The sequence below is a fragment of the Cantharellus anzutake genome (assembly GCF_015039405.1).
Source record: "Cantharellus anzutake strain C23 chromosome Unknown EI90scaffold_2, whole genome shotgun sequence".
Lineage (NCBI taxonomy): Eukaryota > Fungi > Basidiomycota > Agaricomycetes > Cantharellales > Hydnaceae > Cantharellus > Cantharellus anzutake.
This window is the reverse complement of record NW_024066952.1, coordinates 924,227-944,533: the sequence shown is the minus strand read 5'-3', so window position 1 is coordinate 944,533 and position 20,307 is coordinate 924,227. Positions and strand designations below refer to the sequence as shown.

The 20,307-nt window shown below is 49.8% G+C and overlaps 6 protein-coding genes across 6 annotated transcripts; 3 read left to right on the top strand and 3 right to left on the bottom strand.

The window, feature by feature from the left end:
* Positions 1–7: 7 nt before the first annotated feature.
* On the top strand, positions 8–2,209 carry EI90DRAFT_2988135 (nuclear matrix protein NMP200). The gene is made up of 4 exons (XM_039056033.1): positions 8–211; positions 262–478; positions 532–675; positions 731–2,209. The coding sequence occupies exons 1-4, from the start codon at positions 43–45 to the stop codon at positions 1,740–1,742; spliced, it is 1,542 nt and encodes a 513-aa protein (XP_038923327.1). The 5' UTR covers positions 8–42; the 3' UTR covers positions 1,743–2,209.
* Positions 2,210–3,022: 813 nt separating this feature from the next.
* Positions 3,023–4,300, bottom strand: EI90DRAFT_3143468 (aspartate kinase homoserine dehydrogenase; the record flags this gene model as incomplete). Its single annotated transcript, XM_039065025.1, has 4 exons — positions 3,023–3,185; positions 3,250–3,692; positions 3,753–3,999; positions 4,116–4,300. 4 exons carry the CDS (start codon positions 4,298–4,300, stop codon positions 3,023–3,025), a joined length of 1,038 nt encoding a protein of 345 aa, XP_038923326.1.
* A 786-nt stretch (positions 4,301–5,086) lies between these two features.
* Positions 5,087–9,857, top strand: EI90DRAFT_2964705 (uncharacterized protein). The gene is made up of 15 exons (XM_039055502.1): positions 5,087–5,280; positions 5,357–5,638; positions 5,726–5,780; positions 5,838–6,271; positions 6,331–6,658; positions 6,712–6,976; positions 7,043–7,925; positions 7,984–8,156; positions 8,212–8,322; positions 8,380–8,459; positions 8,509–8,591; positions 8,651–8,681; positions 8,740–8,821; positions 8,880–9,051; positions 9,110–9,857. The coding sequence occupies exons 1-15, from the start codon at positions 5,262–5,264 to the stop codon at positions 9,517–9,519; spliced, it is 3,408 nt and encodes a 1,135-aa protein (XP_038923325.1). The 5' UTR covers positions 5,087–5,261; the 3' UTR covers positions 9,520–9,857.
* Positions 9,858–11,118: 1,261 nt separating this feature from the next.
* Positions 11,119–11,748, bottom strand: EI90DRAFT_3030561 (uncharacterized protein). The gene is made up of 2 exons (XM_039058230.1): positions 11,482–11,748; positions 11,119–11,429 (listed from the first exon to the last, which is right to left on the bottom strand). The coding sequence occupies exons 1-2, from the start codon at positions 11,543–11,545 to the stop codon at positions 11,293–11,295; spliced, it is 201 nt and encodes a 66-aa protein (XP_038923324.1). The 5' UTR covers positions 11,546–11,748; the 3' UTR covers positions 11,119–11,292.
* An 803-nt stretch (positions 11,749–12,551) lies between these two features.
* On the bottom strand, positions 12,552–16,144 carry EI90DRAFT_3030555 (uncharacterized protein; the record flags this gene model as incomplete). Its single annotated transcript, XM_039058229.1, has 7 exons — positions 12,552–12,959; positions 13,035–13,336; positions 13,402–13,521; positions 13,616–14,366; positions 14,438–15,347; positions 15,402–16,024; positions 16,087–16,144. The coding sequence occupies 7 exons, from the start codon at positions 16,142–16,144 to the stop codon at positions 12,607–12,609; spliced, it is 3,117 nt and encodes a 1,038-aa protein (XP_038923323.1). The 3' UTR covers positions 12,552–12,606.
* A 2,859-nt stretch (positions 16,145–19,003) lies between these two features.
* Positions 19,004–19,530, top strand: EI90DRAFT_3030538 (uncharacterized protein). The gene is made up of 2 exons (XM_039058228.1): positions 19,004–19,069; positions 19,131–19,530. The coding sequence occupies exon 2, from the start codon at positions 19,164–19,166 to the stop codon at positions 19,371–19,373; it is 210 nt and encodes a 69-aa protein (XP_038923322.1). The 5' UTR covers positions 19,004–19,069; positions 19,131–19,163; the 3' UTR covers positions 19,374–19,530.
* Positions 19,531–20,307: the final 777 nt, after the last annotated feature.

The following is a 20,307-nucleotide window of genomic DNA, read 5'->3' as shown; positions in this document are numbered from 1 at the left end:
TCGCGGTCTCGGCAACTCGCGTGCTCGTTTTCCTTGGAACCAATGTTCTTCTGTGCCCTATCTGGTGAGCCTCCGCAGGAACCTGTTGTCTCTGCCAAGTCTGGGCATGTGTACGAGAAGAGGTTGGTTATCAAGTATATTAATGAGAATGGGACGGACCCTATCAGTGGAGACAAACTGACAGAGGATGAGCTCATTCCTGTTAGAGCCAGTAGGTGTCATCTGTTCTGAAGCCGTTAGCCTGTTGATCATCCTCTATAGGTCCAAATACCGCGCCTCCAAGACCTCCATCGCATAATTCCATACCCTCCCTCTTGCATGCTCTTCAAAACGAATGGGACGCCTTGGTTCTCGAGCAATTCTCGCTAAGGCAACAATACAACAGCATCCGCCAAGAACTTGCCCACGCTTTGTATCAGTTCGATGCGGCTACGCGTGTGACTGCACGTTTGATGAAAGAAAGGGATGCGGCTAGAGAGTGAGCCTGCGCATTGTGACAGCAGGATTGCAACTCACCAACTTCTCTGACAGAGCGCTTGCGAGTGTGCAAGCGACAATGGGCGTTGCACCATCCTCGCAGGGGGCTGATGCCGAGATGCAAGAGCCCGAACCATCGGAGCCTGCTGGCGTGCTTCCTGACGATGTGAAAGCTGAAGTTGAAGAAACACGACAGACGTAGGATCACTTTTACTCAATCGATTACTAACGCTCAACCGACTCCTTTATCTAGGTTGAGCTCAATTAGGAAGAAAAAGACGAAGCCTGGCCCTTCGTATTCAACTATACGCCAAATTTCTTCTTTTACCTCCAAACACACCATCACATCGCTTCACTCCCCATCACCAGCTGGAGTTACCGCGCTGGCTTTGTCAAAACAAAACCCTTCTCAGTTTATCTCTGGTGGGAACGACAAAATTGTTCAAGTTTACGATAAGGAGAGCAATAAAGTGCTTGCGACCTTGAAGGGACACACCAAGAAAGTGAATCATGTTGCATGGCGCGAGAAAGAGGGCTCTCCCAGTCTTGTCATCAGTGGCAGTGCGGACAAGACTGTACGCATTTGGAGCCATGATGCTGCATCCGGGGATTACGCACCCGCACATACTGTGAAAGTCCACAAGGGAGAGATTTCTGGGCTTTGGGTTCACCCTACATCCACTATATTGGGTATTTCGTCCCTGGACAAGACATTTTCTCTCCAATCACTCTCCATCTTTAAGCCAATCTTCCAATCTGCTCCCCAACCTGATCCATATACCGCTTTCTCAACACATCCGGATGGTGTTCTACTCGGACTTGGTACTGCCAGATCAACAGTTCACATTTATGATGTTCGCACTGGGAGCGTTGTCCTTGATATGCACTCCGGGGAGCTGTCCGCCAGTGCTCACTCTGTGAACACGATGGCATTCTCAGAGAACGGGTACCACCTTGCTTTCCCCGAGACGCCATCCAGCGTCTCTGTGTGGGACCTGCGGAAGACGAAAGTTGTCACTAGCACCAACTTCGAGAAAGAGGATGCAGGTGTACCGTACAAGATCAACAAGGTTCAGTATGACCTTGGTGCGCAGTACTTGGGTGTGGCGGGGTCTGACGTCCGTGTCATTGCTAACAAAACGTGGGCTCAACTTGTCCAATTTGATGGGGGAGCAGATGTTGCAGATTTCGCGTGGGGCGCTAACGCCCGAGAAATATGGGCAGCTTCGGGACGGGAAGTTCGAATTTGGGGTCTCAGCGATTGATTCCGGTGACGTCGCGGTTCCAACGGTTGTTCTCTGGACTTATTTGTTGTGTGCGTAAATTGATTAATATTAACTTGTATCTTCAAGTACTTCCATCCGTAAGGGGCCAGCGGGCTTCATGGTCTGCTCCGCTGCCACAACAACAACAGTCTAGTTCCGTCATCCCTGCATCATTACAAAACTAGGAAAAGCAGTTAATCTCAGGTGCTCTGTGGGTCGATAGCGAACGCTATGAATAATCAACTGCGATACTTTGTCCAAGAGATTCGTTAGTGTACACTTTTATTCGGACTCGTCCTTTCGTATGAGTCGGTGCATTTTGGGTCCCAAACTTTGCCTCTAGGACCTTCAACGAGTTTCAGCTATTGGCTGTTGACCCCGCGTTGCAATCAGAGCCACTTCAGCCTGAGGCGGAGGGATCAGAGCATTGGTCATTGGCTGTATATATGTTATGAACCAGACTATACAAGGGTGAAACTTAGGCTGCGTCCTCCCTTCCTTAGTCACTCCATCGCCACTCTGATGCCTTGCATCTGCCCATTGGCGCGCCCCTGAGAACAAAGGGATTATGACGGTCACGAAATTGATGCGCTTGCAATATTCCACGCTGCTCTTACCCAGCATACGGGCCGCGATGCGGGCCATGCCTCAGACTTTCAGAATTAAAATCATCTGTGACATTCAAGTGCGTTTAATGCTTGTTCATTGCTTATCGCACCGGGAAGAGACACCGATGAAATTTCCACCGCCAGTCCATGATCAACTCGCTCGCATATGTAGGGGAGACAAATGTCGTTTCATGATTGTACGTGCCTGGAAGGGTATATGAAAGTCCTGGATCTAGTGTTCATTATCGCATGGAATCCTCGCACGTTCAGTCAACCGGGCCGTTCAGGTCTAGGCCGTACCTGAAGACACCAGGCAGCTGAGAGGCACCCCTCCGCTTTGTCCGACAATCATCAATTCCGGCATTGACTGCGGAAACCAATCCTTTGGGTTCCGGGCCCGGACCTAAAGGCCGGTTATCTGCTGACGTAAGGATTACATCGTTCATAAAGTCTATTTGAGATTATACTCCGCTTCGTGTGGCGTACGCTTCTGATTCGATATTGGACGGCTTCGGTCTCGTTCAACTTTTCAGTACACGACCTGCTCCTTAGGGTTGTTACTGGGTTCCATGATTTCATCGATAGACAGAAGCTACTTAATATTGTACAATTGCCTTTTTGTTCAGTGCTTCGCCATCACATCATGCCGAGGAGCACAGAGGAATTCTATCGCTATATCTTGAATAAATCAGCCAACACTCCCATCGCTGTTACATCCGCACCAGCACCAGCGCCCTGAACGATGAGGGGACGAGGTCCATACCGCTCAGTGTGGAAAGCAATGATGTTATCGGACCCTGACAATGAGGTTGCAAATGGATGGGTTGCCGGATACCTAATTGAGAGCAAATTAATTTCAAAGGGACCAGTATGGAGAGAAATAGGAATGATGCACTTACGGCTCGAGAGCAGCCTTGATGGTCTTTTCCCTGACGTCAATAACGCCCACGTACCGTAATACCTCTCCCTTCTCGGCTGCTTTTGTCCTCAGCTCTTCGAACTCACCATCGAAATCCCGAAGCTTTTTAATAAATTCATCTCCGCTGATGCTCCACACTGTACTCTTCAGGGCATCAGGTATGAGACTCGTGATTGAAACGCTCTCATAGCCTTTTGGCAGAGCGTTCGTGAGCTCAGGGATGAGACGGGAGAGAATGGTGAGTTTGCGAGCGACGTCGAAGCCAGAGAGGTCGTCTGCAGGGTGAGGCTCGGTATATCCTTGCTCTTTGGCAATTCTGACAACAGAGGAGAACGATTTAGGTGGAGACAAAGAGGTGGCCGGGGAGTATTCATTGAAGAGGTAGGAAAGGGTACCGGAGAGGACGCCTTCAATTTTGGTAACCTGTTATGGCGCACGAGTTTAGAAGGGCTCTTAAGGGTGTGAGGGGAATGCAATACGTGCTTTATCACCAGTTTGAACTAGGTCCTTGAGAGTTGAGATAATTGGGAGACCGGCTCCCACAGTCGATTCATTGAATATTTTTGCACCAGTCTTTGCGCTGGCAGCAAGGATCTGGTTGTACAACTCAAGTGATGAGGAGTACGCCTTCTTATTGGGAGTTACGACAGAGAAATTCCGCGAGAGGAAGTGAGGATATAGTGATGCAACGTCGTCTGAAGATGTGTTGTCCACAACTACGACCGGACCACTGAGAGTTTGTGGCCCGGCAAGGACGGGGAGTTGAACTACGCAATGACAATCAGTTTCAGAGCCTCAAGGCCATGAAATTATTAGGGCATGCCTAGATCAGGCTTCTCAGTGGACGCCAGGAGTCTCTCTTTCCAGGAGGAAAGGTCAATCCCTTGAGGCGCAAAGATCGATCGGCTCGAGGAGGCAATGTATACAACTTTGAATTTCGAGTTCCATGAGGACAATGATGCAATCTGTGATATAAGTTTGCTGCCAACCAAACCAGTCCCTATGATCGCGAGGGTTAGTGGTGATGGCATTGCGATAACAGGGTCGATTTGACACCAAAAAGTTGTTTTGGAAGCGAAATCGATCGCGCACGTGATGTCATAGCTGAATTAACTTATCGGGACCTCCACCTTCGTTCCACCCGAAAACACACGCGTGTCATTAATCAGATAAAACGAACCCTGTCCCCCTGGGCTTGCGGAGCCGCGTCTAGAATCTCACAGGGAATGAGGATCACTGAAGGCGTGCAATCTTGCAGGCAGTTGAATGAGATGAACCCTTTTTGGAGTGTCACATCAACATGGCGCCCGTGTCTCACAGATTTGGACTTGACGCCATGGCTTGGATCTAACGGAAAGCCCTGGCAATGGCGAGATTTTTGCCAACTTTTTTTGCTTTGCATCTGAATAACGTCAGAGTAATTAGCGGAATGCCTCCCGGTTCAGAGTGATGGATGATTGATGACCCTTTTGTAACGAGAAACAAGGGATCTGAGATTGTTTTGCTGTCTAGACCATCAGTTCGACGATCCCCGCGGAAAGCGGGACGGAAGGGTCGGAATCCGGAATTCCTGCCAATCCTCACTTCGCCTCAAGTGTACTGCTCGTAGCTGTAATGGGTGACAATGGGCGGCCAGTGAACGAGGCAAATGGCGCTTTCGAGCAAACGTGGAATGAATAATTGAATTGATTGGGAAGATTATCAAATCTTTATATAATACATATTCAACGGGATTCCTTTCCCGGATTTGTGGGGTCTGGGAAAGAAACCAGAAAAGGAAACCTACTGAATGCAGGGAAGCGCCCAACTCCCCTCTCCGCCCACACGTGTCTGCTTCGGTCAATCCCTTTCTTTCCTTCTACTTAGACGTACCGTTATCTCTCAGAAACCATATTTCTTGCTTGCTTGCCCACGAAATCCTCACGACAAAAATTTCTCTTCTTTATCGCTTTCGTTCCCCTTCAGTTATCACAGCACCAACACTTTCGCACAATGGACCAGCATTCCAGTCGTAAGTCGAGGCCTTTCCACCGTCACAATATGCCGGGTCGCACTCACATTAGGATATGGCTCAACCGCAATGACAGGTACTGGCTTTGTTAGGCCCGCCCAACCCACAAACCTCACCATCATACCACCTGCAAGGCAGCCTTCGCCCGCTATATCTCTAATCGACGCTCCACACCACTTCCACTCGGGTCCAGGGAGTTCTGGGGCACGTACACCAACAGATACCCGCCCACAGAATGCGGCACAGAAGCGCAGGACAACGCTTCTTTCCCTTATTGATGAGCTTGCACAACTCCGCGACGAAGATATGGAAAGGGAGCGTTTCCTGCAAGCTTTGAACGATGAGAAGAATACTGGCTGTACGTCTTGTTCCTCATCCGAGAACGTGCAGAACTGACGAACGTTTGGATTTTCATATTGTGGACAAATTCCAATTCAATCCATAGATAATGATGATCGCGTCCAAAAGGAAGGCGTTGCTGCGTTCATGAAATTCAATAAGTAAACGCTCATTTCACTTTGGTTTTTTATCTGCGCTTTACCGGACTTCCGATGTAGCCGTTTCCATCGTCTTGACAAAGAACTCCAATCCTTCATCAACGCCGTCCGTCAACTAGGCTCCTCAGTCGGATTGCTCTCCTCCGCCTACCACCTCCGCGCGCGTCTCACCCAACTTCTCCACCTTTTTCGTGAAAATGCCGCGGAACTCTTCCGTGATATTCACCGAGAACCCGTTCAAACTGTACAGATCAAACGATTTACTTCCAGAAAACGGTGGAAACGTCCAACGCAGAAAATGAAACCCGCTGCAAAAGTGACGAGCGACCCAGAAGCATTGCCCGAGCAACTCGGCCTGCTCGCAAAAGATTTGCACACGTTTTTGCAGTGCTTGAATCAGATTCCGGAATTTACAGATGAAGCGGTGAATTCGTCTGCCATGAGCTTTTACCAGGATTTGATGTACTGGTCATCGTGTTTGAAAGATTATGAAGGTACTAGATCTCAGTCTTGATTAGCCACTGACTACGCCCTGACAATTCTTACGTTTCAGGTCAATTCAGGTGGCCTTCAGTCGAGCGTTACGTCAATGACTTGACGGGGGAAATGGGAGAACACTTGGATCATATCTCAGAAGCACTCACAACGTTCATTGAAGTGGGCGTACCGACCATTCGGTTCACCCAGCAGCACACCGCAAACGGTCTCCAAAATCTTTCAACCGTAGCCACATTTTTCTCCGCGGTCACGGCTTCCACCCTCCAGTACAGCTACCAGACACACTCCACGAAGACTGAGGAGGCTGTCAACCTGTTATGGGTGACCTCACTTGTGTTTTCACTCGCAAGCGCCATCAATAGTCAATTGGCGTATCACTGGCGGTGAGTCCCAGTTTTAGTTGCCAACAATGAACTCATTTCGGATTATCTCATAGTTCTGCGATATATCGCTCCCCACGAGCCTGCGTTCCGTGGTGGGTATCGATCTGGATCACACGTACTCCCCTTATGTTTCTTGTCTCCTCTGTGATCGCGTTCTCCGCGGGGTTGGTATGCTTCACATACTCGAACTTTGGTGGGGCATCCTTTATCCCTATTGTCACCACTGTGTGTACCTCAATTTCGAGTTTCGCCCTATTTGCAGTCGGGTTTTGGTTTGCAGGAGAACGATATGCGTTTGGAAAAACAAAAGGGAGAAAGGTATGCACGTTCAATTTTTCACCAATATATCGCTTGATCCCTTACAGATCTTCCCAATCCGTTTAGTGGTTGGCAGAGATTCTACGTGATTTCATTGCTGCCACAAAAATGTACAGTGGATACCATTACTTTACGACACACTTCCCAGGGCGTTACATCAAAAGAGGTATCGCGGCGGTCACATTTCATTTTAACAAAGCACGGAATCAAGCATCAAGGCTCGGAATCATGATATCCGCACGTCAGGGTTCGTCGACGGCGAGCCTGGAGAATGGGAGGACCAATAGCGATCTCGGGTACGGTGCATCCAGGGATGATTTGCCTCAATACTACTCGAACAATTCCGAGCCGGGTAATGGCTTGACACGCTATGCGACCCCTCAATCGTTATCTTCGGCTTCTATTCGCACTCCAGTAGCAGTCAGTCCCCGCACTGAATCGATCAGTGAGATTAAGCCCCTGGAAATTAAGGAGAAGCCTCCTGCTTCTCCCCCACCTACTAGCATCGTATTCTCCTCGGAGACATCTGCAGGCACACCATCACCTGCCAGCCCTTCCCAGGCTCAAAATAACCTCGAGGCCTCACGTGCTCCATCTCAGCCTTCGGCGGGGAGGGGGAGGTTCAAAGCTCTCGTGAACAAAGTTGTACTTATGAATCGGGGTGTGGGTTTTGGACCGTTTACCTTACAGCCTAGCCGTCCAATCACGAGCGAGACGCCTGCAGCGACCTTGACTTCTGGGAGGAAACATTCATCTTCTAATCATCATCCGAGTATGAGTTATCGAAGGCAGGATTCAGTGGAAGCACAGCGTCATAGTCAGTCAAAGAGGCCTCCGTCGAGGTTGGCTGCGATCGTACCTGCTTTAAAGGCGCTAACAACCACGCAGTATCTGTCGGAGCATTCGGCATTAGTTAGGCATTTGCAGTTCAGCCCCAGTGGAGAGTACTGTAAGCGTCCCCCCGCTTTTAGTGACGATGACCTTGTGACACGTGTATTTTTCCCCAGTTGCCACTTGTTCCTGGGATCAGACAGCAATTATTTGGAAAGTCGGCCAGCCGTTTACGATCCACCGGAAACTGGCTCACGCTAAGGGTTTCGTCGGTCAAGTGGCATGGTCTCCAAATGGGAAGATCTTACTGACAAAGATGACCCGCGGTGTCAAAGTCTGGAGTTCGGAGGTGGGTGAAAATTTATTTGATCTGATTTATTCTATATCTAATCCAATTGAGTCAGACGGGTGTGTGTCAACGGACAATTGAGCGGGTTCACAATATACAGTCAGTGACCTGGATGCCGAATTGTCAGAACTTCATTTCCGTTGAAGGAACAAGCATCACTATGTTGGTGAGCATACATGTAACGCTGCCACCTTTCGACCAATTGTGTTCACAATTTCCCCAGTCTTTGACCGGCAAAGTCGAATGGACTGCCCAATTGAATCACTTGTGGATGCATGACGTTGTGGTGACACCAGATGAAACTCGGTGGGTTCCCTATTACGCTCTGAAAGGCACCACTGATTGGCCGGTGTAGGCTCCTTGCGGTCGCTACTTTGGAACAATCACCAGACGGCCTGAAACCATCCACGTCTCCACATGAGAAACGCATTCTAAGTACGGCTCGTATGTTAGCGCCTCCGTAACGCGGGATACTCATTTTTTAATCCACCTAGTTTACAACTTACAATCTAAGGAAATCGAAAAGTGAGTTTTGGCAGCGGATTGGATTTTCATGTGAACTTTAAGTTGACATCTCTGGCAGTCAAACTCCCGTTCTCAACGAAGTCCGCGATATAACACTCTCCGTCTCTGGTACCAGCGCGCTAGTTAGCTACGAACACAGGGTACGTGTAGTAATTAAGTTTTTGTGGTCACGAATGACGCCCATCCACCCTATCTCAGGCGGCTCCACAACTGTTCCGGATCGATCATGTCAGAGACAGGGGGGCCCGGCTTGTTCTCCTGCACACATACGTTCCACCAAAGAAAGTTGACTTTGCTGGAGCTTCCTACCTCGGCCATGTCTCTGGGACTGGTGGTACGGAAGATCAGATTGTTTTGTGCGCAGGGAAGAGTGAGTGACCGAACGTAGCAAGGAGTTGCCTGCTTCTAACAAATCAATTTCCTCCTAGGTGGAGAGGTCCACATTTGGGATCGCGAAACGGCTAAACTGTTACATTTGCTCCGTGCACAAGATCAAGGCTCAGATCTTACTGGGATCGCATGGAATAATTCAAGTCCTAATCAGCTTATGTTTGCAAGCGCCACTCACGATGGAACTGTTCGCATTTGGACAGCACCGTGGGGAGGCGTTGAGATGAAGCCACCCCGTCACCAGGAGCCTCCTACATTTTCATCCCAACCGCAACAGGCCCCACCACTCCAGCAGTTCACACACACTCGCCCGGTTCTTTCGCCAACAGATACTGAACGACCTTTGCCTAATGCGTTGCGTCCTGCCACAACGATCCGTCTCGAAAGTCCCACACCCACCACCGATGGTCCATCGCAATTCATACGACTTCCCGAAGATATAGTATGATCTGTTTGTCCCATAACTCCTGCTTTCCCAACGTCCGCTTCCTTTTTACGAGATTGAAGATCACCTCAACGCCCAGAACGGCGCCCAGACGCTTCCATCCAGGAGTCATTGTATATTAAATCGAATTTGTCACATTATTCTGCGCTGTTGGATAAAAGTCCCATTTCCATCCTACCTTAATCCTTTCACTTTTCTGCTCACCCGTACCCATATTGCCACATCTTTTGTACCAACATTTGTAATCAACTTTAAGATCCGAGGTCTCATTTAGCACACGAAGAATAATATCCCAGATTGGAATCGGGTTACCCGCATCGCTAATGTAGCTGGAGTATATTATGTAGCCATCAATCTGTGTAGAGCTGGTTGCACCTGAAGAGCGCTCACGTACGGTCCATGATCGAGTACGAAGGGGCTTCTGCCCAGTGCGTACTACGTTGGTGGACGGTTAGGATCATTGTGAGGACTGTACATTTAATCTACTCCTGAAACCATGGATGCTTAGCTCGATCGAAGAATAGGGACGATCTTGGCGCGCCCTCGCCTAGGGCACACGCAGAGCATGCAAGTGATGAGGCCTAGCTCCGTAATAATGAGGGGCACATTGTCCAACCTATTTTCTCGGTCCGACATGCCCACAGAAAGTTAAAGAGGCACTGGCCGCGGTCATCCCACACGCGATCGGCCCCGAGTAGTGCTTCTAGTACATGCTTTGTGGATAAATCACTTGCGCTTCAACAATAGACTCCTACCTTGGAATTCTGTTCCAAACCCAATTGGGTCTCCACATTAAAACCCATGTGTATATGATCATTGTTCTGCAGATTGCTTTCTTCAAGAGTACATGCACTTTACATTATGTCGCCTATGTCATGCTGCATGACAAGATATACTCGTGGTCAGTCCCGTCAATACAATGTTCGGAGATGGAATCGGGGCTGCAATTACTACCATGCTTTAAGATGGGCTAGAATTCGTTCCGTATGGCCTTTTCAGCTTGCAGAAAGACAAAACAGACTTGTCGCATGGTGGGCACATTCCAAGGAAAAAGAAGCTTAAGATAGTCAAAGGTATGAGAAATAGCGGTGAATTCTTCACTGGTTGTGGAAGCGTGTGGCGGACGGGAGGCATCCTCCGAGAGCTGGGGTATATTTAAGGTGCCATCTGTGCTATTGCCTCCCAAAGCCGATGAAAGAGAACATGGCACATCAGTATCGAGAGGAAGTATGGGCATGGTGTCCTCATTGCAGGTATATTGGCATGGGTTCACAGAATCCCAGGACCTTTGGTAATCGAGGTTATTGCTGGGTAGGAGGTCATGGGGGTCGGGTAAGGAATCAGAGGTGGCTGATTCTTTAGGGGGTTCAATAGAACAAGGAGCTATGTTCCGAAAGGGTGGTGTAAGCGAGGTGCTTTCAAACAGAACACCCTGATGAAGAATTGAAGCGTAAGAGAGGGCGTGAGCGTTAAGTAGACTGACGCGCCTCTAAAGAACTCGAGCAGCCCTCAACACCCAAATCCTGAGGTACGAATCTCTGAAGGGATATTGGGTCTCGGAAAGATGGAGCGGCTTCTGGCTCCTGAATAGCTGATGGCACTGGTGGGCCATGCGATGGGCGTTAAAAACTAAATGTGGATCATTGACCGAAGGGCAGACTCACAATCCGTCAACCATTTCTTATTACGTTCGCCAGCGGAACACCGAGAAAGCCTTTCGTTCAGTAGGCGGCTCTTGTAAAGCCCAACGCATTGCTCATTCTGTGATTTCAACAGTCAAAACACGTGGTGTTTAAGTGCATAATAGAGCACCTTAGCCCAGCCAGGAAGTCTGGTGCCGTAACCTTCGCAGCGAAATCCCAGACGCAAGCAAGTGCTGCAGCTACCAGAGTCTTTTTCCGTCATTGGACACTCTAGGCGAACTTAGTTAGCAAGGAGCTCGAGGTTGCTCAACCAAATCCTGACTTTTTTTCCTTATCCGGCAAGGGAGGCATCCAGGTTTCATTGCTGATTTGATAGATGTTGGCATGAAGCTAGCTCTTATCCATAGCCAAAGTCACTGAGTGCGGAATTTCTGTGGCGGAATGTACAATGAGATCGTGGGTGTCATGTCAACGCGCGTGAGTGCAGCACTCCAGCATGCGCGTTTTTGAATCACCCAGCGGCAGTAATATTTGACGCCTCGCGCCCTCGCAGTAGCCTGCTCTATTGGTAGGGCATCGCTTCCATAATGTAACAAGCACTTGCGATCCGGGCTCTACCAATGCAGGATACATTCCCTTCTATGCCTTGGCTATGCTAACAGGGGATCCGCTATGAACGAAGAGCATTTGAGGTGTTACAGTAATCACAGTCTGCGGTGCAAGTGCCTCGCGGGCGACTCCACCGGATATGGCCGGCGCCCCCACGAGCTTCGCGACCGATCGGTAGCCCGCTTTCTGTGGTGGGTCCTCCGCGTATCTTAACCCGCTGCATTGCTGAGTTCGCCAGTCCCTTAAAGCGTGGACTGGCTGCTCTCCATGTACCCGTAATTGGGCATGCATGCTCCCTGAATTATCCGTATATCAGTAACCTCTGGGCGCGCCCTAAACTTCAATTCAAATATCAGTCACAGGAACAACGCATGTCGCCGCGCGCACTGCAGCTTGATGCTGTGTTGATGAATTGAACCGAATGAAGAGGAGGCAGAGATGAGTATAGTCATGAAGGCTCGAACCCCTGCCTGCATAAGGGATTCGCCGCATCGTCCTCAGCGTGGGCATCTTCTGCCCTTCGCACCCAGTCATTCACAGTAGACAAGGCCTCGGGTGACACCTTAGGATGCTTTGGGAGACAACTTCCCTCCAGATAAATGGACTCTGGGCTTTATTATATATGACATAGTGTACATCTTTCCATAGGATATACAGGCACCATATTATCTCCAATCAATGACCTAATCATCCAGGGTAACAACCAAGGCTTAATACAGGGACGTTACTACCGTGTCATTTCCTAAGGAATATCCCCTCAGATCCAGAGAACAAATGTCGATGTCAGTGAAAAAAACGGACTTCGACCAGAGCTCCACATAGCTCCCGTGGCCAATTTCTATGTCTCGGTCGGAAACAGCGTCAGCATTCTCATCCGCGTCGAATGAAGGGCGAACCAAAGCGGCCCTCGGTTTTTAATCATCATCTCCTTCACCACGTCATCACTCACGTCATCCAGCGGATAAACGAACGCATCACGGACGAGCATGACGTTCACCTGAAGGCGTTCGATGTCTTCCAAAGTGTATCGAGATAGAAGGATATCCTCAAGTCGATCTAGTTCAGAGGCGTCGATCCGTACAGAGATCTTCCCCCAATCAATCATGTCGAAGAAAGGATAGTGCGACTTGTGGCCCACAAGAATCGGTATACACCCTGCGTATATGCTGTCTACCAAGCGTGTAGCCCAGCCTGACCAATATTAGGTTAGTGTATCAATCTTTCAGAAACAAAAGTAAGGGGGGTCGTGATCGCAAGGAGGCTCACCAGTAGTCCCCGCAGGCTGTGGACAGAAGATCGTATCGTTAAGAATGCCCATATAATCATAAGACCCCGTGTTCCCAAAAATACTTCTCAATTTTGGACCATTAGGGTGCAGCCTTTTCTCCGTCTCTCCCGACCTCCATCCCTCGCGCCTGCACTCCAACCTTACACGATTTACGAAACCTGTTCCCCAAAGACTGCCGGAGAACGTCACAAGAACCCGACGATCACGAGCGGGACGGACATTGGCAATGTCTAAAAAGTTCCTGAGAAGTTTCGGAGTGCTGCAACTTCGGGGTGGTATGCTAAGGGAAGTAGGGTACCTGATCAGTGGTCCCATGAATACAAGTCGTTTTCAGGCAAAACATACACGATATACTGCTGCGGCCAATAACACGCAGTGTTTAAATCTGCCATAACGCTCCAAAGGGTCGCTGGCCTGAAAATCGGTTTGATATTCGGGATATTTTCTCGCATTTTCCAGACTGCCCTGTTGTTTCCCCCAAACAAGCAATCCCGTTAAGACACGAAGACATGAATATCAGGTGGGGGCACAGACCAAAGACGAAGGAGCTTCAACGTACCACTCGAAATGCATGCATACTCCCCAATCATGCGTCAAAACAACAATAACCCTCGACGCATCGAATCCTTCCACAGTGTTCAGTGCGTGGTCATACCTCCTCAAAATTTCATCGTTCCGTGTCTGATAATTAGGAACATAAGTCATCTCGGCATCATCTCCTGCTCCAATTCCAATCAGCCTGACAGCCCGTTCGAGTTGTGAATCCGCAGAGAAACAGTGAGCATTCTGAATTTTATGAATCTGGTGTTCTTCGTTGAATATACGGTCCACTTCGGGGAGAGACGCGGCGTGGACACGAGGGAAGGGGATGTTGGCGGCAACAAAACTGGCAGCCAGAGGTCGAAGGACGTTCTGCCACCGTGAGCGTTTGACCATATCACCCAGAGTGGTTTCTCCCGGCCCAGAGAGAGGGAACGAGATGGAAGCTGGGTCAGAGACAGCTGGCACAAGACGTCGTTCCCTGGCAAGACAACTCGACAGGACACACTGACAATCTCCAGTATCCACACAAATGGTCGGGTGATCACAGACATTTAAACAGGCAGGTAAATCTGCGTCCACCCACTCAACAGGCAACCTGCTCATTCCAGTACCTTTGGATTCCTTCAACTTCTCAGTTGACAAAGTCTCCAATTCACGTTTCACCTTGTCTGAGGCTCGTTCCAAGCGATTGCAAATAGCCCTCGATGGAGAAGCAGAGAATGGTCGCTCTAAAGATGATCTCTGAAACTCAACGGAATAATCCAACGCTAATTTCGAAACACCCGATATCAGAACAAGCCCGAGGTGGCGGCATTAAGCCGAAGAGAAGAAGGCTCACGGTCATCACGAAGGAAAGGCCATGGTGCAGGACCCTCACAACATATGGGCGAAATCCTAAATGGCCACTCATCCCGAGTCTTCTTAGATACGATGGAAAAGTTCCCTCCAACAACCGTTGGACTCATCAGATATAGATCCGTATCTGGGACGACAAATCGAAGGGTGACGTCGTCATCCGGGTTGACCTCTATTCTCCAATCCACAACCGGCTGAGGAAGAATGCTATCAATCTGTTCTTTCGTTATCCTAGGAAGCTGAACCGGTCCTGGATCAGGACGCGTCACACCGAACCACCACCCATCGTATGGCGATTGAATGCTGTAAATTTGTCTCTCCTTTGTCCATCCTCCAGCTTTATAGATCCGCGCTGACGGGGGAGGTAATATTGTGTCAGTGGACCACCCCCGCTCGTCGTCCCGAGGCGGAGGCATCAAGGATTGAAATTCCCCCTGGATGTTAACCTCGATATGAATATGACAATCGTGCAATTTCTCAAGATCGGCATTGATAGCGATTGAAGGCGATGCTTCGCCACACGTGCCTTCCATGCGTTTACGCAAAAAGTATTCTATACGGGTCAGGTAAGCCTTTACGAGTCGTAACAATCCTGTGTCGATGTTAACTAAGGGGTGGAATCCAAGGATTCTCCGGGCCTTCTCGATTGCTCCCTTATAGGGGACAAGAGCAGTTTCGTTCCGGGGAATGCGACGGATCGGGGATTTGGAATGGGTAAGAGCAACGAGGGAGTCAACGAGCCTGTCGACGGAGACCAAACGACCCGAGGCGATATTGAAAATCTCGAAAGAGGTGCGGGTCGGAAACCAGGATTTTTTATTGAGTGACCTGGAAAGATATTCAATTGTGAGGAGGAGGGCGTCCACACAGTCATCAATGTGGAGCAGATCAAGCTGAAGTGGAGGCGAAATCAGTATGCGTAGGCCTAAGGATGACGCGCCACTGACCTGTTGGTTTCCGCTAAACATCTGAACGACTTGATTGGAGATGGCCTGAGTCACAATAGAAGGAATTAATCTGTCGAGGTGATCATACGCGCCACCATAGACTGTTGAAAGTCTCAAAGCAGCCGCATGGATACGTCCAGCCAGGGTTGTCCCTCCCATGAGACGCTGGATCATAAGTTTCTCAGCTGCGAGCTTCGTTTGGCCATAAGCATTAACGGGTGCAGTCATTGTGCGCTCATCCATCGGCTGATCACTCAGGTAATGGTACACATCGAATGAGCTTGCGAAGATAAACCATCGCCTCCCCTGATCGCGAGTATTAAGCTGAATCAGCGCGTCAAGAACCATTTGCGTGCCGCGCTCATTAATGTCAGAACAATCCTTCTGGCTCTCAGTGCACCAATCCGCCCGGGAGACTGCTGCCAGGTGAATAACACCTGAGATATCATTTGTGAAGGCCGACGAGAGCGCTGAGGTATTACGTATATCACCGATGTTGACTTGAAGCAAAGAAGGGGCTGAAGGGGATAATGTAGAGAGTTCTAACTCGTCCTCATAGAAGATCCTATCGAGAATCGTAACAGGCGTCCTGGCAGCTAGGAGCCGTCGTACAACATGTTTTCCTGGTTTACGTCAAATTGAAATATTAACACTCGGTCACCCATGTTGTACTAACGAGACGCACCAATGGTCCCTCCGCCTCCAGTGACTAGAACGCGTCCAGACGTGACCTTGGGTTTCATCCTGCTAATTTCTCGCGAAGTTTGTCCTGTGTCGGATAGCGGAGACTGAGCGTCATCGCTGACACCTGGCAGAACATGGGAAAAATACTAGTCAATGAGTTGATGACATCAGTGGTTGCTGTACGTTTATACGAGCTCGAAGCATGACGCACTCCTGTAAAAAGTAGGAGGCAATATGCAACAACTGCGAATAGGATGACCTTCTGGATAGTGGATCGTCCATATCTTGCACCGAACGTTCTCCAGTGGCTCGAGAGCTCATCGTGGCCACTCATGCTGTGCAGACGCTGACAAGCTGAGCAAAGCTTTCAATACGCCCTTGGGACTGGGCGGAGAGTGCGAATGGCTACGCCCTGAATTACCCTCACATTCAACTTTCCCACCCTGTTCATATTGTTTCTTCTTTAGGGCACAGGGCGCGTGTACGTGTCCTTTGTCCTTTTCGCACTTTGCCATTCTCATCATCAGCTTCAGGTACACTACAGCGAAGTGCAAAAAAATCTGCCGGTTTCGATTCGAACGGGTAAGTGGGGCAGGTGAATCCTCTACCCAAAAAAGTTGGCAAGATCGTGGCTCACGGCAGGGATTTCCTTATTTGGATCAACAGCTCAAGCGCCGGGTCTTCACCCTCGGCAATCACGGCAAGGGCAGCAACAGTTTGAAGAGTAAAAATTGAATATCATGGTTACCAATTAGATGCTCAGTACAAACTTAGTGCCATGGACAAAGAAATCACGTCGGTGAGCCCTATCTCCATAAGGGGCCCAGCCATATGTACGCGACGATGCATGACGGTTGACCCTGTCTCATCCACAAAAACGAGTTGATTGGCATTGTAAGTCACCCCCATATGCCTCCTGGAATCTGCTCGGAGCTGTTCATCACGCTCAGCTGCTGGCCTCTGGATCTAGTTTGGACTCGGACAGAGTTACGATTCCCAGAAACATTTGGTGTTGTATTGACCCTCATAATCGCATTGCCAGCATTATTGATGGATACGAGGCCCAAGGACCACTTACGAGGTAAGAAATCAGCTAATAATACACAAGGAAATGGTGCGGAAGAACAGGTGAGGGGGACTAGGCACCAAATCAGCCGCACGCCTATACTGGACGACGGAGCAGCGAGCAACTTCCGAACAGTACGTTCGGACACTCCCGAGGCCTCAGCAATCTCTTGTTGGGTCAAGATGTCTTTTGCGCTGCGCTCAAGATGTTTTCCCGTGTTAGCTAGACAGAGTTAACGGTTTGTTGATGCAAGGGCAATGAGTTTGGGCGCTTAAGCACCACATTCAGGGGGAGTTCTACGGTGCCATTGGGGTTTCCATTCAAATCCTGATTTTGGTAGCGGGTGACTCCACCGCAGATCGCTTCCGTCAAAATCGAAACCGGCAGATTTTTTTGCACTTCGCTGTAACTTCGGAGTGCTATCGACATTCAAATACCGCCTCTGATGTGTAGAGAATCGAGGGGGCGGATATATCCATGTGGCGTGACACGGATGAAAGTGAATTAGGAACCCTGACCCATTGCAAGAAATGGGACACCGGCGGATGGCGGCCGGAGAGCTGGCAAAACGGGAGGTACAATCGCAAGATTTATTTCGTGCAGTGTAACTCGTTGTACACTCTGTCATATGCCAATAGGCACGGATACGGAGTTTAAAATGAATCACATACATAGGCAGGACTCCAGCCTCGATGACTTCGTAATATTAGATAGAACAGATACAGGTTGTTGTCCTTGCTAACATGCAACACGACAGCTCCCAGGAGTGCGAAGACTCCGCAGCTTGGACAGGCCACGTAATGTTAGGGCAGGTGTTGGCATTATAAAGATCCGGACTGGTAGAACGTGATCGCGGTGTGCGAGAGCACTCTCGCAGCGCCTGCCGGAGAGAGAACAGCCTACCGAGATGAGAAACCCCTTTTAAGAGTTTTTGGATGTTGAGACTGAAACCATCACTTTGCCTCTTGAGGGTGTAGCCGCCCGGACTGGGGACTTGCCAATTCCATCCCAATCCACTCTCTGAGCGAGCCGTAAACTGAGCTCGCAATAACGCCATGGGAGTGCACAATGCGACACATATCGCATACCTACGCGCCACTGCCGAAAGGGAATCCCCATGACGAATTGCACTACAGGCTCAAATGATTGACACACGTTACTGCAGGCTGCTCACAAGCTGAAGCCGAATGTGTAAATCTCGTCTGAAATCCTCTGGAGCGCGGGTCGGGAATGGGCGGTAAGCGCGCGGGGCGGGCGGGGAGTCGTGGTACTGGCACAGCCGCCGCCGGAAGAAGGTCAGGCATAATGGATGGATATCCAGATTCCGTCAGCGCTTAATGGGGAAACCACAGCCTCGTCATCGAAACCAATTTAGTATGTGAGCAGACATGGGCAAAGAACCACATTGGGATGTGCATAGCGGTGCCGCTGTGAACGCGGGGCTATATCGCTTTGATATCGCTGCGCCCATACAGGAGCAACGAGAACGCTTCACCAGTTGGCGTGTCATACCACACCCCCGCGCGTCCCTTGTGCCCGCATGCCATTGAGGTTTTTGAGAATAGACCTTCAAATCACCTAGTGCCTCGCGTCTTGTGCGACGATGAGCCTTGATGTGTACAGCAGGTACAAATAGCGCCGTTTCTGCGAGTCGGAACTACCTCCCATCCTCAAGACTTATCTGGCATTTGAACCCGAATAGTGCTCTCATGCCACCTATCTCCGAAGTGCTGTGGTGCTCCCCGTGTAGGGTGGGCCGACGATGTGAGATTGACTGCCAGCATCGCGCCGAATCCGATCCCCTAATAGTACTTATATATATATAGCACGTCCAATGACTGAGACCAACGGAGCTGTGTGTGGCAGTTGTCGCGTGGGATGCATCCAGTGTAAGGGAGATGGAGCCAAAGGGTCCGAGGTATGCACCCATGTTCACATCTGATTAATCAATGCAGCCGATTTATTTGGTTTGGGACTAGAATAAATTCCTCCAACAGGTCAGGGTAGAGCCTATGAACCAGCCCGCGCCCATGCCCGGACGGGCTAGAGCCAGCGAGACGGTCTCCAAAGACCAACAAGGACCACGGCCTGATACCGAAAATCCCGTCCTTCGCCGCCTGGTACGCCAAGCCCTTGCCATTCTTCATCCCTCGCTTCAGCCCACAAAGGAGCAGGTCGCATTCGCGATTCGCCTTCTTCCACAAATAGGCCAAGACGACTAATGGGAGCCATCAAACCTACCGCCCAGTGCATGCTTCCCCTTCGGCGGCTGGAAATCCGATCTCATGCCCGTCTTTCTTGATTACCCCTTGTCATTTCATTGTCCTTAGTTTTAAATGCGATGTACCTATGGACGCTTGAAATAATAATTTTCACTGGATATGTGTGCGAAGCGAGGCTAGTGACAGGACTGCCTGTGATGGAGACTGAGGCGCGTTCTGCAGATGGGAGAACTAGATGCCAGTGAGCTGGTGGGGCGATCCGAAGGGATGAAGTGGGATTACCGGGCCCTGGCCATTCATGTAAACTAGTGGACAGGCTGGCAGAGCATGTGGATGGACAACCACAGTATAAAGGTTGTCTCAACTAGGTGCGGTTCGACACATACTTCCCAATCCCGGGTTATGGTAGTTCTGTGGCCATGAAGACAAATAGGAACCATGGAAAGATGCGGGACATAGCGTTCTACGTAGCAAGACGTAGCATAGCGTACAAACATTCGAAGTTGAGCTTCCAGCAGAAAGCATGCACAGAGGCCAGTAGATTCGTTGTGAGCTATCCGAGGAAGGAAATTTGGTGCGCCCATTGCGAGTGAGGAAAGCCACCGAATCGAGAAACGACATAAGGCTCATGGCAAGCTCAAGCCCGCCAGTTGTGAATCCTACCCCAGTCCACGGGCCAAACTTGTCGCGCGGAAAGTCCCGGAGAAGTTCTAAACGACCAAAAACGACGCCCCATGTCACCACTACAAGCTCTATTCATGTGTGCTTGCACCAAAAATAATACCAACTTTGCATGGTTCAATATCCGCTATGCAACTCTGTGGCTTCCAGAATTCAATCCGGCGAGCAAACGCAATGCATTGCGTGTGCGGATTCTTTGGAAATGCAACCTAAGGTACCCTACGCTGAGAAGCCGCATCTCAGGCTGCTTTCA

Excerpts from the sequence above, each read along its gene's own strand:
- EI90DRAFT_2988135 (XM_039056033.1), top strand. The coding sequence starts at position 43 with ATGTTCTTCTGTGCCCTATCTGGTGAGCCTCCGCAGGAACCTGTTGTC. Across the intron at positions 212-261 it reads GCTCATTCCTGTTAGAGCCA|GTCCAAATACCGCGCCTCCA; the intron begins GTAGGTGTCATC and ends CATCCTCTATAG. Across the intron at positions 676-730 it reads GTTGAAGAAACACGACAGAC|GTTGAGCTCAATTAGGAAGA; the intron begins GTAGGATCACTT and ends TCCTTTATCTAG.
- EI90DRAFT_2964705 (XM_039055502.1), top strand. Across the intron at positions 7,926-7,983 it reads CAGCCCCAGTGGAGAGTACT|TTGCCACTTGTTCCTGGGAT; the intron begins GTAAGCGTCCCC and ends ATTTTTCCCCAG. Across the intron at positions 8,460-8,508 it reads GTGGTGACACCAGATGAAAC|TAGGCTCCTTGCGGTCGCTA; the intron begins TCGGTGGGTTCC and ends GATTGGCCGGTG.
- EI90DRAFT_3030561 (XM_039058230.1), bottom strand. The coding sequence starts at position 11,545 with ATGCCAACATCTATCAAATCAGCAATGAAACCTGGATGCCTCCCTTGC. Across the intron at positions 11,430-11,481 it reads TTGCCGGATAAGGAAAAAAA|AGTGTCCAATGACGGAAAAA; the intron begins GTCAGGATTTGG and ends AAGTTCGCCTAG.
- EI90DRAFT_3030538 (XM_039058228.1), top strand. The coding sequence starts at position 19,164 with ATGAACCAGCCCGCGCCCATGCCCGGACGGGCTAGAGCCAGCGAGACG.